Source organism: Cebidichthys violaceus, unplaced genomic scaffold (assembly GCF_023349555.1).
Source record: "Cebidichthys violaceus isolate CVI_PGR_0920_01 unplaced genomic scaffold, fCebVio1.0.p SCAF_4, whole genome shotgun sequence".
NCBI classification, from domain to species: domain Eukaryota; kingdom Metazoa; phylum Chordata; class Actinopteri; order Perciformes; family Stichaeidae; genus Cebidichthys; species Cebidichthys violaceus.
The window spans coordinates 6,159,530-6,175,076 of NW_027176594.1; the positions used below are offsets into that span (position 1 = coordinate 6,159,530).

Here is a 15,547-nt window from a genome sequence, read left to right on the forward strand (position 1 = left end):
GAGAAGCATCCCCACAGCATGATGCTACCACCACCATGTTTCACTGTTGGGGTGGTGTGCTCAGGGTGGTGGGCAGTGTTGGGTTTCCGTCACACATAGCACTTTGCATTGGGGCCAAAAAGTTAAATTTTGGTCTCATCTGACCAGAGCACCTTCTTCCACATGTTTGCTGTGTCTCCCACATTTTGTATGGTTCACTTTCAACAACAGCTTTCTTTTTGCCACTCTTCCATAAAGGGCAGATTTGTGGAGTACACGACTAATAGTTGTCCTGTGGACAGATTCTCCCACCTCAGCTGTGGATCTTTGCAGCTGGGCCTCTTGGTTGCTCCTCTGATTAATTTTGTCCTTGTCTGGCTTGTCAGTTTGGATGGACAGCCTTCTCTTGGTAAGTTTGCGGTTGTGCCATATTATTTTCATTTTCTGATAGATTTTATGGTGCTCCGTGAGATGTTCAAAGCTTGGGATATTTTTGTATAACCTAACCCTGCTTCATACTTCGCCAAAACTTTATCCCTGACCTGTTTGGTGAGCTCCTTGGTCTTCATGATGCTGTATGTTCAGTAATGCTCTCTAACAAACTCTGAGACCTTCACAGAACAGGTGTATTTATACTGAGATTAAATTGCAGACAGGTGGACCCTGTGTAGTAATGATGTGCATTGCAAATGTGACTTGTGAAGGCAATTGGTCACACCAGATCTTTGTTAGGGGTTTCACAGTAAAGGGGGTGAATACATATGCACTCAACACTTTTCTGATTTTTATTTGTAAATAATTTTGGAAACCATGTAATATTTCCCCCCCACTTCCAAATAATGGACTATTTTGTGTTGGTCCATTACCTAAAATCCCAATTAAATTAATTTTAATCTGTGGTTATACCATGACAAAATGTAGAAAAGTCCAAGGGGGGTGAATACTTATGCAAGGCACTGTAAGCTGAATATTTGAGTATTTTTTCCAAACTTTAACTTAGATTTTTGTGTGTTTAAGTAATGAATATTTAAAAATGAACGTTAAACGCATTTTCCAATAAATGTTAATGTGGATTTCAAACAGTCTGTAAAAATGTAAGGATTGTACAAAAACGGTTTATTTTGAAACAAAATATACATTTCCCAAATGTCAAAACATGTATCTTTGAGGTATAAAACATTGCAGTCTATTACGCAGCATAAATAAGTGATCTGATCCAAAGAAAAGAAATTAGTTGAATGCACCACGGTCCACATAGGGATAGGCCATGAAATCTCCCATCTTGTTGCCTTGAGTGTCGTAGTGCAGCATCCGGAAGCACTTGTCACAGAAGAGACACGGGTCACTCGGAGCAAACCGGTCGTTGGTTGTGAGCCACCTGGAAAGAGTCGGGGATGGTGAACTTGTATTCACAGTTTGAGAATACCAGAGCAGTGTTTTTTTTACCCACCTTCCGATGTAGACGTGGCACACGGCACACTTCTGGGTGGTGACCCTGTGCTTGTGTGTGAGAAGTGGATACAGCTTCTTGTCCAGGCAGTCGTTGGCATGGGTCAGTCTGCAACGTGTACAAAAAGAGGGAACATTTGTTTAGAGCCTGAGACGTGAAACAGATGTGTTCTGTGTGATATTAAGAGCGGCTTTCATGAAAACAGTAAATAGCCTCGGATTACGATCTCTCAGAATCATAATGTCTTGTGAGAGCAGTCAGATCCTGTCTGACAACGAAGTGCTTTATTTCAAAAGGTTGCAGTAATAAAACAGATTCAGAGAGCATCGTGTTCCAGGCTATACGTCGACATACCAGACCATGTATAATTGCTGTGGTGGTGAAGTTTATTTAGGTAGAGGGCATGTTCAGTGGCTTGATCATGCCATTTCCCATACCAGCATGTGCTTCCAACGCAAAACAAGCATCTAATTCATGTAGAAGAAAAAAGGACCTTGGACTACAGTCGGCTGTCAGTGAAGAGCTTCATGAAGACAACAAATACTTGTATAAGTGTCTAGGTGTATGTCACATTGGCAGTACGACAGCAGATGAACATGGTATTTATGTCGATATTCCCATGTGACCGATGAGAGAGCGTGTATTGAAGCGGTCACGACGTAGGCTGTAGAACAAGATGTCAACAGTCTCCAGCCATGCTAGCGGTTGTAGACTAAACAGATGTCATCCTGCAGGTGGCGCTCGAGTAAAAGTTCCTCATTAGGTTTCATCGACTATGGAACATAAATCTCATATATGAATTAATCTTGTATGTGTAGAGATATTTCACTGGGGCCACAGTGCCACTCAGAGTGAATCATTTTAAAAGGAACAGTGTGTAGCATTTAGGGGGATCTATTGGAAGTAATGCAATATAAGAACAATAAGTATGTTTTCTTTAGTGTGTAATCACCTGAAAATAAGAATCCTGTTTTCATTACGTCAGAATGATGTAATGACGTTTAAATCTACATACAGATCCGGCCGCCATGTTTCTACAGTAACCCAGAACAGACAAACCAAACAGTGGCTCTTTTTAAGGATCCGCGGGAATCAGGAAAGCACAGCACCGACCTGACGTCTGTGATGATGACGAGATGTTCGCAGTCTCCCTGATGACAGTAGAGGTACGGGAAGCCCACTTTCACTTTCAAATCCACAAATCTCGTGTCTTCCATCTTGGCTTGGCTGTAGGGTGGGAAGCTGTGAGCCTTTGCCCATTCAATGACAGTCCTGTAGCATAAACACCCAGAAGGTACATCACAAGATTATCAAATGTCTGTTTATTTGAAAGTTACATGGAAACTTCCAGTATCTGGTACCTTTTGAGCTGTTCATTCTGAGAATATTTTTTGTTTTGTTTTATGGTAACGCTTCACATAATTTCTCCAACAATGCTTTCCCTAGTGTGGATGGAAGATGAATGTTCTGCTCCAAATATTACTGACCACTTCCTTTGATCTACTTATGAGCGTAACTCCGGTAGGCAAGGGCCCAAGGCTTCAATAAAAACACTCAAACCAAGATGTCCGTGTTCTGATTGCATGAGCTGCAGTGTTAACGACAGCGCCACAGTGATATTTACAAAGAATATATTTTTGTTGAACTTTTGTCGACTTCACTCACACTCATGGCCTGCAGGTAGACATATCGTATTATTGCACACAGGCTATTAACAAAAACGCGGCAGGACCTTTTGATGAGGGTTCATAGGTTCTAGAATCACTAAACGGAAAAGTTTAGCAGAAAGCCACATTCTTCTTGAACATTAAGGTCGCCACAAAACAATAAAATTGAATAAATCAAATACAAATATTACTATGCTATTACATACTGTGGCTATAATGTAGACATAGGAAAATGTTCCACATAAAACCACCAAACTATGATAATACTCCATTCACTGGAAATTGATTTTGGGAAGAAACTGTGCTTGTGTGTAGGCGTATCCTTAAACTTTGGAGAGAGCCAGGCTAGCTCCAGTCTTCATGCTAAGCTAACAAACCACTGTAACTCCTGCTTAAACCACGGACATGAGAGTAGTATTATGAGGTTGCATTATCTTGGATTTTTTTCAACCGATGATGATATTAGGCTCGTTCGAGATGAACTGCTCGTCGCCTGAAAAGTGGACGAGCAGGCGACAGCAGCAGCAGCAGCAGCAGCAGCATCATCAGGGGGCGTTGAATGTTTATAATAAAGCGGATCTAGCCTGCATTTTATCAGAGGTAGTGAAGTTACCTTTTTCTGTTCGTTTTGGTTTTATAGGGCAGGTAGATTTTTTTCTTCTTGAAATAATATAACTTTATTCTCATTAAACTGCGACTTTATTTGAGTAATATTACAACTGTTTTCAAGATATCACGACTTAATCTTCGACATCTTGAGAAAACAATGTGCAGGACGTTTAAAACGAGCAGAAATCTTGCTGAAACAATATTAAAGTCCAGGGGTTTATAAATCAATAATATCATTGACATGAATAGAAGCCACATGCATGTCTAAAGAGGTTAAAGACACAAAAAGAAGACAGAAGAGAAAATCATGCCTACATGTGTGTTGACTCAGCAGAGACGACAATAAATGAGAATTGATCTACAGGAGAATAAATATTGGAAAGCAATACAGAATGCCTGAGGGCCTTACTGCATTATATTCAATTATATTTTGAATTGTCTCCTGGCGCCTGAATTTTGTTTTAAAATTTCCACAGTAAATTGGCGTAAACTTACATGCTGATGTCCTGACACTCGGGGTATCGCATGTCGTTATAGAAAACTCCTTCGAAGAAAAAGAAAGCGGACTTGTAATGATCCTGAAATAGAAAAGATGAAAATAGACACGTTTAATGTAAAGTTCTTAAACAGAGGGGTTCAGACTGTACTTTCAGATGAACTGTACATGTGCTCACTTTGCTGATGAACTCTGGAGCCATGTCCGGCGTGTTGCTGAACTCTCCGCACACTTGCAAGTCGCTGACACAGCAGATGGCATCCCTGAGCTCTGCCAAGCTGTGGGAGCCCGTCATCAGCAGAGTTATGTGGGGCCTGACAATGCTAAACTGAGGGAGGGGAGGGGGGGAATATGTCAGTACCACGGAGGATAACATTCTGTCATATTTGGAGGGTTCTTGGTACTGTGAGAGAGGTGAAAGCTCACTTTCTCACAACTCGCCGGGTAGTAGACGTTGATGGTTAGAATGACTTCTCCTTCAGGCACCATGTCAACCACGGCCTCTGGTTTCCTACCAACAGTTAGACGCTCCTGTGAAACACATAAGGAGTCTATTATAATAAGATGACACGTGTCAGTGCGGTACAATATCTTGTTTCCTCCAGTGGACCCACCAGTTCATCAGCGTAGAGGTCGTGTCTGTTCTTGCTGACTTTCAGAGAAGCTCTGTGATCTTGTCTTTTTTTTCTTTGTCTGTTAAAAACAAATCACAGAGCACTCAATTATTATATTTGTTAGCTGCCGTTGGTTTATCCGAGACACAATATAAATAGAGACAGTTGAGGGAGAATCATACTCGAGTGTTCTCAGCGTTGAGTCCGGAGGAACAATGTCTGTGTCTGGCTGCTGATCCTCAGGATGGCAACGAAGTGAATCGAGACTTGAAAGGAAAAACATGAAAGAACGTCATGTAATGTAATACTGCCAACGGAAGCCTTTAATTAAGGAATTAGTAATAATAATTCAATAATAATATGTCACTATATAACGTACTTCTATTTCAACTATTGTGACGTCTCCTGTGTGGCAGCTGTTGCTAATTGGCGTTTCGCGACAAGCCGTAAACAAAGTGGTCCTTCTAACCAAGTTACCATTCTGATGCTGCCGTGACGTCCATATTAAATAAACGCATTACTCTGAAATGGGACATTGTGCATACATGTGTTTCAATGTTTAAACATTGTGCTTTCGTTTTTGATACTTTCAGTATATGTTGATGCTAAGACTGTGGTATTTGTACACAGGAAAAGGAAAGAGTCGCTGGTATAAACATTTTCATGTGACACAACACATGCTCTCTCTTTGTAAACTGTTGCTAAATGTGAGCTAACGAGGCTAATCGTGGAGCTTACGTTGGTGTGACTACCTGCAGGTGGACTTGAGGTCGGCCAGGGTCTCCGCACTGATCCCCATCTCTTCAGCGAAGTTAGCGTCAAACGTGTCCTCGTCTTCCTGCTGATATGAGTAGTTACTCGGCTTCAGTCTGTTCAGCCACTCGTTTCTGAAAGAACCTATGTGAAATATTTTGGTGTTAACGTCAGTGTATTCATGTTCTGGGATGTTTGTGTTCGGGTCTGTCGAGGGATCGGGCGCCGCCATTTTTTCCTTGAATGACTAGATATGAGCGTTGAGGATCATGGGTAATGTAGTTTTTACAACAAGCAGCATCAGGGCATTGTGGAGGCTTCAAAAATAAAAACAGCAATTTAAAAAAAAGAAAAAAAGAATTGCAATACATATGAAAGCAGATTTGTGTCTTTATTACGCAAACAAAAAAAATATGTTTTGAAAGCAAATTTCTCGCACTGCAATCAAAAATCAAGTTTGTAAGTGAAAATATATAAACTGCGAATAAATTATTTGTTAGTTTTGCTTGTGAAACTATAATTTTTGGTTGCAAAACAAAAACCTTTGCTTTAAAAAAAACAACCTTTGCTTTCAAAACATTTTTTTGTTTGCGTAATAAAGACACAAATCTACCTTCATTAAATACATTTCCTTTGGCCCTTGTGCTCATTTTTACAAAATGCACTTCTGTACTCGCTCAGAAAAAGAAAGAGCAGTAAGTAATTAGAATTAAATATATTATAATATAACTTTAAAGTCACACAATAACCACATGTACATCCTATTAATTGTTTGAGTGATATAAATATCCTCCATTTGCTGGTGCAAGCTTTTTAAAACTCATTCAGATAATTTCTATGACATTCAATAAAAGTAATAGAGTCATAAAGAAGCTTCATAGACACTTAAGAGTGCAGAGCAGCTACGGAAACAACCAAACCACTGGAATTAAATAGTTAGTCAAGGACATCACATGCACTCAGATAACCAGAAATGTTAACCAAATCTACGTAAAACACCCCTTGTGCTGTCAGAATGAAGTTAAACCAGTATGCACTGGACATGGAGCAGCTCGAGGAATTTATCCCAGAAGGCATCTGGTAATTTGTGATGGTAATGCCTTTTATCTGCCTCCGCTCTCCCTTGTTCCTCCAAGTGGTGTAAAGTAATTACATTTAGTGACAAACTTAAGTACATTTATTTATCTTAAGTACAATTTTGACAAACTTACTTGATTATTTACATTTACAAGTTACTTTATTATTCTACTTCACTTCGCTTCAAAGGAAAATATTGTAACTTCACACCAGTACATTTACCTGACAGATGAAATGAGTTACTCTTCAGATTAAGATCTTTCTTACAAAAACATATAAGGAGCTAATAAAATACAATGAATGAACACACACACACACACACACACACACACACACACACACTCTCTCTCTCTCTCTCTCTCTCTCTCTCTCTCTCTCTCTCTCTCTCTCTCTCTCTCTCTCTCTCACACATATGCTGTCAGTTGGTAGACCCATTGTTCAATTTTAGATGTGAAATACAAAAAAGTGAGATTTCCTCTAAACTTTTCAAATGGCTTTATTTTTTTTTAAGTCCAAAGAGGTACAATTATCAGTTATTTCACACTGAAAAGAAAAAAGTCTGCAAAATAAATTCAGATTTGTGCAGCAGAACATGTTTTTTAAATAAATGATTTATCTCACGACCCACCAGATTTATTAGTAACTTTTGCCTTAATACACTGAGGCAAAACCAGATGGATTTGCTGGTCCATCAGGTATCAACTTTGTTCTGTGCACCTTTCTCGAGTCATCAGTGCAGCTGCATCTCAGTTAGTTGACATGTTTCACACATCGTTGCATAAAAACAGACAGCGAGCTCATCTTGTTCTTGTTTGAGAAATTTTCAATTCAACGTAATTCTTTTTAAACCTTCTAACAATCCAAAAGGCTATTGAACAGTCATAATTTCATATATCCAATTGATAAAATAAACTGTGCGCTCTTGACGCACATGTATTGGCTTTGTGTGCACCAGATTGTTTGATCATTTAACCAGAGTATCTGATAAAATCTGGATAAAAAGAGTTATTATTAAGATCATAAAGGGACTGTCAACATCTGACAGATTTGTGGGCTGGCCTTGCAAATCTAGGCCACTTCTGAGCATATAAATATTGCAGAGGGCCAAATTATCGCTTTGTGTGCAAGGGAAGAGAAGGCTTATCATCAACCCTAACCTTAACCCAGAGGGAAAAAAGACACCCGACGTTTATCGTAACTTCTTCTTATCTGACTTCAATTCCAGCATCAAATGGAGACGGAAAAACACAATTCACTGCAACAGGTAAATTACATTGTAATGCAACATCTACGAGTGTTTGATGACCAGAGTTTGACCAGAGTTTTTTTACTTGTATTTATTTCAGTTATTACTAAAGCTGTTTTTGTCTCTTCATTTTGATTTTATCAGTCAAGACAGGTGGGGAGGAGGGAAGTTGAGTTGTTAAAAGTTGTTATTCCCTTAATGCATCATGTCCAAAGGTCTGTAGGGAGCATGATGACAGACATATCACATTTTACTGTACTTGTAATAAATATAATAAACGCAAAATGACCTGTTAGGCTAGATTAAATGTCTCTCTCATCACACTGTTTCAATTTAAAAACGGATTTAAAATTTGAATATTCTTTTTTTCAGGTGGACTTAAACCAAATCAGTGAGGATTCAATGTAAGTGAAATGATGCTTTTGTTTTATAGGTTTTACAGGAATGTGTGCATGTTTTTCAAAGATTGGCACATGTTGAAAATAATTATTCTATAGAAAATATAATTTATATTTGCAAATTGGTTTGCTATTTAATTAAATCTATCTGTTGTAATGCACAACTCACAACCACTAGAGGTCACTATGTATCTTAGTGATACTTTATCATTTATTTATTCTTCAAACTGTGCATACATATACTTTACACCTCTTTGTTCCACACACTCAAATTGCCAACATGCTTTACATTTTGCATCTTATCTCACAAGACTACGAGTAAAGCCTGAAGTTTACCAAAGTGCCACTTGTCTGGACTCCCAGATACTTACCCAACATTTGTTTTCAGATATGTCTGTTGGGTTGTAGAAGCCTAAATTATTTTGTCATTCTTTCATTTAGAACACCTGAAATGGATTTAGAGGCCGCACTGAAGGAATGCTCCAATGCCCTCAACCTTTTTCTGAACAACAGGTTTTCTGATGCTTTGGCTCTCTTGAAACCCCGGTTAGTCACTGACTCTAAACAGTCTCCAGCTGACTCTGCATCTTTGTGTACAGCTGTTTCACACTGCTGGTTGCACGATAACATTTAGTTATAGGCATTTGATTACTTTTGAAATTATTCTAATTTCACACTTAGAATATGCCGTTTTTTCAGGGTTTTTTTAATAATCACTGCATTTGTCCTTTTCAGGAAGAGTCACAGCATGTACCACGCAATGGGCTACAGCAGCATTTTGGTGATGCAGGCAGGCATGACCTTTGACCCAAAGGACATGAATGCTGCCATGGCGTCACTGGGTGAATCCCTGCAGACATGCCAAAGGTACGGCTGAACACTTTCATAAAAGTTTAGGATTTAAGTTCAACAGTGTGTACAAAATGTGGTGCATATCTGAGGAAGAAAATTAGTCATATAGAGAAGAATTCATTGATCACCTTGTCTTAAAAGCATTGAGACACCGTCCTGATGAAATTGTCTTTATTAATTTGTCACCATACTGTGTATTCCTTAACTTAGATTTCGGAAGAAAACTGGAATAGTGGAGACTTTAACCAACATGTGGAATAGGCAACCAGCTGACAACCTGACCGAAGGTGAGTGATACGCTTACACACTCATTGGATCTGTGATTAGGAGGTGAAATGAGCCATGTTTAAGTACTATTTTAGTGTTTTTTAATAGAAGTAAAGAAAATGTAATTGTATACAGAAGGCGAACATGGGGTGTGGAGGGTAATTGTATTAGTAGTGGGTGGGTGGGATTCAAAATGTGGAGGATGTGGAGTTTAGAGACGAAGGATAACAATCTCTCCCTGACTGCAGGAGAAGACGAGTTAGTGCAGTGCAGACAGAAAGGGAGGACAGTTTAGTGCAGTTTATAAACAAAATGACAATGTGTATTTCGTTTTTAACATTTTTGCAGGTCTGGGAAGTTGTTTTCACCCATCATGTGACGTTTGATCCTTATTAACAGAGGAGATGCATGCAGAGCTGTGCTATGCTGAAGTTCTGCTGCAGAAAGCAGCTCTCACATTCCTGGATGAGACTATAATCGGCTTCATCAAAGGAGGGATGAGAATCCGAAACAGTTATCAGATTTACAAGTAAGGGGGGGGGGTTGTTGGGGGCATAATGCCATAACCAGACATTGAGAAAAGGAAAATAATGTACATCATCATATTTGAGTATATATTGTTTTGTCTCCCAAACCAGGGATTGCCAGGCCTTGGCCAATGTCACAAAGGACAAGGAAAAACAGATGAGCATGCACGTACATTTTAGGGGTGGTGTCAACATGGGCATTGGATCATTTAATCTGGTGAGTCATGCAGTGTTTTTGCCACATCTTATAGCTACATTTTTACTAAACGAACAACGTATTGCTGTTAAGTTGTATCAAGCCTAACCGACAGTGAACCTATTTTTTTGGTAGATGTTGTCTCTGCTCCCATCCAAAGTCCTCAGACTGATGGAGTTTTTGGGCTTCTCAGGAGACCGAGTAGGTGCCCTGAGTCCTTTTTTTTTCTTTTCTCTTCAGTAAAATATACAGATAGCATCATTTGCTGGTTTTCTTACAGGAATTGGGTTTATCAGAGTTAAGGGAGGGAGCAGCCGGCGACAGCCTGCGCTCCATCCTCAGCACCCTGACGCTGCTGATGTTTCATCTCTACATTACTGTGATTCTGGGTAATTTTCTTCCAGGAATAAGTAGCAGTCTGTCATTATATTATGATTTGTGATGGTCAGAAAGTTCTTACTCTGCTCATGTTCTTTCCCCAGGTACTGGTGAAGCAAACCTTACTGAGGCTGAATCTCTGCTGGAGCCCTACATCGAAAAGTTCCCCAATGTGAGCAGTGATTATTGCTGATTCTAACTCATGGTAGATGTCACTACTTTCATTCAGTGAAATGGCATCATTTTGATTTAATTTGTCTGTGTGTCGTCCTCAGGGAGCGCTCATTCTTTTCTACACTGCAAGAATTGCTTTGCTCAAAGGAAACTTCACTTTTGTGAGTACTGGAAATAATCGGTGTAACATTTTTTAAAATTTTTTTTTAATACAGCTCATGTTGTTGTTGAAGAAAACTGAAAGCCCAAATGTGTCTGGGTTTTTCTGCAGGCCCAGGATAAGTTCCTGGCGTGTATTGCAGCACAGGAAGAGTGGCGTCAGATTCACCACCTGTGTTACTGGGAGCTGATGTGGGCTTACTCATTCGAACAAAACTGGAGGGAGGCGCATCGATACGCTGACCTGCTCTGCAAAGAGAGCAAATGGTCCCAGGTGACGAATACAACTTATTCTCCCTATTGACCCGGTGCAAAACTGCTCATGTATTGACATTGTTTTTATCTCTTGCTATAAGCTGATTGCTCTTCTCTTGTAGGCCACCTATACGTTCCAGAAAGCTGCCATCTTGAGCATGCTACCAGAGGAAGAAGTGACTGAACGTGGAGAAAATGTGATAGAGTTATACAGGTGTGTGATAGAGACAACCATTATTTCTGTATAGGATTCTGTAATAAGTTCTGTAATAGTTAGTGAAACATGGTTTTGTTTGTAGGCAGGTGGAGGGTCTCAGACTGAGGATTGCTGGGAAGTCGATCCCAACAGAGAAGTTTGCAGCAAGCAAGGCACAGCGATACTCTTCTTCTGCACCTGTGAAACTAGTCGTGCCTGCTTTGGTGAGGATGCATGTGCACTCCTACTTTCAGTGACTCAAAAGTAAAACTGAGAACTGGATTGACAACGCGTCTTTTCCCACAGGAAATGATGTACGTGTGGAATGGTTTCACAGTGGTTGGCAAAAGACCAGAGTTGACTAAAAGCATCTTGACCACCTTAGAGAAAGCAGAGGAGCAGCTCAGAGATGATCCAAGTGAGGGGAACAGCAGAACTTTAAACCACATTAACTAATAGATTTCAATGGGACACTAATAGCATTTTATCTCATGTGTAGACCCATCAGTGTATCACCTGGATGACCAGTGTGTTGTTCAGCTGCTGAAGGGCCTGTGTCTAAGACAGCTGGGGCATCTGGCCCAGGCTGAGCTCTGCTTCAATCATGTCATTTCCCGGTGAGGCCATCTTAATGCCATTGCAACACACTCTCTCAGGAAACATAGGTTGGAAAATAAACTGAAACATAGTCACAAATCATACACAACACACTGATCACTGGTCAATTGTGTTACTGTTTTGTCTCTTAATGACACTTGCTGATATTCATTTGCTTCACATTCGATGGACTAATGTGTTAATGGAAATTTTTTTTGTCCATTTCACTTCATGAAAAGACTTTTATTAATCTTCCTTTACTGTCCTCTGGCTTCAGTTTGCGTCTGAACAGACTCCATAAAGATGTTTATGTCAATCTGTAACGTCTTGTCAGGATGTATTTCAGTCACATGATTTGAATTGCATGAGCTGTATTTTGTATTTATCAATATACAGTATACCTTGTCTTGAAGAACATGATGCATAAAATATTCGACCTCTCAGTTTGGTGTTGAGACTTCACAACTAAAATGTTGCCACTGTTGAATAGACCCACTGAACTGACTTTGATTTTATAATTTTTTTTGGGCAGTGAAAAGGATATCAAGCACGACAACTACCTGGTGCCATTTACCATGTATGAGCTCGGCCTGTTGCACAAGCAGAAAGGTGACATCAACACAGCCATCCAAATGATGGAAAATGTCAAGTAAGTATTTTTAACTCCTCCACAGTCGTGGGTTACAGTTAGTTCTGTATTTAAAAAAACGTATCTGGATGTTGTTTTCCCTTAAAGTCAGAATGGCAATTCCCAAAATGCCTTGACGAAATATGTCTGCCCAATAAAGTGAAATTCCATACTGCCATATTATACAAAAAAGCTTATAAGTGATCTTATTTGTAGGATGAACTACAAAGACTACAACATGGAGTCGAGGCTACACTTCCGCATCCACGCAGCACTCAACACCATGGGCTCTTTCTCAGCCAAACTTCCCCCTTCACGCACGCCAGCTTAAGAGACTCCACGGCAGAAAAGCTCAACAAAAAACATAGACCAACACGTCTAACTCAAAGTCTCAACCCATGTGTGCTGCCCTCAGCTCTGTGACTTGAAATCATCTAGATGGGCATCTTACTGTCAGCCCGTTTTAAAAATGGTGTGTTTATCCAAACTTACAGTTACAACCCTGTGCTGTTTTTTTTTTTTTTTCTTTGAATTTAATCTAGAGCTTTAACTCTGCTGGCAGCTTGTATGAGTGGCTTGAAGATGACATGGTTATTTCAAATGAATTTCAAATGAATTGCCCTACAGCTTGTCAGATCCAGGGCTGTGTAAAGACAAGAAAAACGTGGATTCAAAGTCTCAACACTCTCTGCCCTTTGAAGTCTCCAATAATGTAATATCCAATTGAAGAGTCTCTTTTGTCTTGCTTGTTTTCATTAATGACATTAAATGCGTCAGTATTTCATGAATGTTGATGTTTTGGTACAATCTGTTACAATTCAGCTATGTTCTACAACAGAGGTAGCCAACATAGTGCCCGCAGGCACCTGGTCGCCTGCAGGGACCACGTGAGTCGCCTGCAAGGCATGTTCTTAAAATAGCACTAGTATGAAGGGAAATCACTGTCAAAATCCGAGAGCGCAAAAAAGATCCATGCGCCAGTGACGTGCAGTGAGGTTCGTGGCTGGTGAGGCACTGACTCTACATAAATCAGATTTTACAAATATATGAACCCAAAACCCGACACAGGGGCTCTCGCTCGCCCTCTTCTTTGAGGCAGAGTAGTGTTTGCCTCCCCTCTGTGCTTTTTCACTGCGGTTTCTGTCAGATCAGCAACACTTAATATGTTCTACACATACGTGAAATACAGTACCTATTATATGTAAAGAAAGGACATATAATAAAAGTGTCTACAAATATTACAGTGGTGACAAACAGTGACAAAGCAAAAGGCACGCTCAACCCAGTTTGTGAGGGATTGCACAATCTGAGGTGAGGAACAGCTCGTCGCTGCCTCACCTCACGTGTCTCCTCTCTGTTTGAACAGGACATGCGCTAATTCAGCGATTTTGATTGTAAGAATGATTGGAATCATACAGAAATTGCATTTATAGCACAGATCATTAGAGAAATATTAATATTTATTTTATTTTAGCATTATTTGTTTTTTACTTGTCATGATGACATGTAATGACGCGTCCCTGCCATGCGCGTGTAGAGGTCCCGCGCGTGCAAATTAAACAGCAACGCACGTACTTTACTTTGACGAGCGCTTTCACATCACTGCATAGAATATCTCTGCTCACGCTTGTAAAATTGCAGCCTGCGAGTGCAAGGCCGAGATCCTCCTTGTGGCACTGGCACCTCAGTGACTAGTCAGTGGCACTTCAGCGGCAAGCGTCAGTCAGGTGCCACAACTGTGGCAAGCGAGTGACACTCGTTCGCCACACGGCCGTCAATAAGCTGCCGAGCTGAGCCACATTTCCTGAGAACACCCATTGTTGTTACGATAGGTCAGCTGCCATAAATCAGTTTTATCATCCTAGTAGATTCTAATTAACTGGAGAAAAAACTTGTTTTCTAACACGTAGATCGTAAACCCCTGAATATAAACAGCCTCCATTGAAATCGGATGGGAAATGTAACTCAGTAACAGTCCGAATAGGTCAATCTATGATTTAAGTCAATCTAAATCAACGTCATGATTTAGGCCGTTTTGAAACAAAAATACAATCTTTACTGATTATTAGGCCTTAATAGCCAAAGATTATCAGCTACAATAATCAATAACTAATACATGTTTCACTATTTTTTAGTTTGTTTTTCACTTTTTCGTGACATCCAAGCATCTACATAGTGCCAAATTACCCTGACAAGTGGTTATGCCAAAATGTTCGAATACTTTTTTTTTTAAATATGTAATATCTTCACTCTTCATCTGCTTATATGTAGGTGTCATAGGTGCCACAAGCTGCCAGTGTCACCACTAGTCACAGGAGTGTCGCCAGTAGTCAGAGTAGTGCCGCTAGGCGTCAGCCGGGTGCCACTAGGTGTCAGATGATTGCCACAACTAGTCAGGGCAGTGCCACTAGGCGTCAGAGGATTGTCACCAGTAGTTAGAGGAGTGTGTGAGGAGTGTGCCGTGTACGTTTTGATAGTCTGTTTTATGGATTATTTGTTTTTTTCTTTTGAAGAGCGATGCAAAGTAAGACAGGTAGTCCGGATGTAAAAAAATGTCAAAAAAGTCAAGGCAATAGAATGACCGTATGCAAGACAACTGTTAGTCTATGGTGCAAGCACATACCAGGGTAACATTAGAAGAAAAATAAATAAATATAAATAAATAAACGTGGGCTGATGGGAGTATGTTAGCAACAATCGTTGACTACATGCGATTTCATATTAATTTATCCATGTACACAGCAATAATCAACTTTTCGATTAATCTGTGGATTGTTTGATGCAATACAGTTCGTAATATAGTTTAATCAAAATCCTATCGTGACAACAATGAGTGTTCTCAGGAAATGTGGCTCCACTCACTCAGCTCGGCAGCTTATTGACAGGTGCCGAACGACTGCCACTCGCTACATTACATTACAGTCATTTAGCAGACGCTTTTATCCAAAGCGACTTACAATTCAGTATCTATCTACACACCGTAGACGCAGCTACGGGAGCAATTGGGGTTAAGTGTCTTGCTCAAGGAC

General features: G+C 40.0%; 2 protein-coding genes across 2 annotated transcripts; one reads left to right on the forward strand and one right to left on the reverse strand.

The window, feature by feature from the left end:
- Nucleotides 1–1,074: 1,074 nt before the first annotated feature.
- snapc3 (small nuclear RNA activating complex, polypeptide 3) lies at nt 1,075–5,800 on the reverse strand. Its single transcript, XM_068726882.1, has 9 exons — nt 5,568–5,800; nt 4,998–5,081; nt 4,816–4,894; nt 4,628–4,732; nt 4,380–4,529; nt 4,201–4,283; nt 2,543–2,701; nt 1,430–1,537; nt 1,075–1,357 (listed from the first exon to the last, which is right to left on the reverse strand). Exons 1-9 carry the CDS (start codon nt 5,798–5,800, stop codon nt 1,210–1,212), a joined length of 1,149 nt encoding a protein of 382 aa, XP_068582983.1. The 3' UTR covers nt 1,075–1,209.
- A 2,076-nt stretch (nt 5,801–7,876) lies between these two features.
- LOC137884839 (tetratricopeptide repeat protein 39B-like) lies at nt 7,877–12,849 on the forward strand. The gene is made up of 18 exons (XM_068726881.1): nt 7,877–7,909; nt 8,264–8,295; nt 8,731–8,835; nt 9,025–9,156; nt 9,352–9,428; nt 9,808–9,937; nt 10,047–10,152; nt 10,267–10,332; nt 10,412–10,520; nt 10,614–10,681; nt 10,785–10,844; nt 10,955–11,116; nt 11,220–11,311; nt 11,397–11,517; nt 11,600–11,711; nt 11,793–11,910; nt 12,423–12,539; nt 12,735–12,849. The coding sequence occupies exons 1-18, from the start codon at nt 7,877–7,879 to the stop codon at nt 12,847–12,849; spliced, it is 1,755 nt and encodes a 584-aa protein (XP_068582982.1).
- Nucleotides 12,850–15,547: the final 2,698 nt, after the last annotated feature.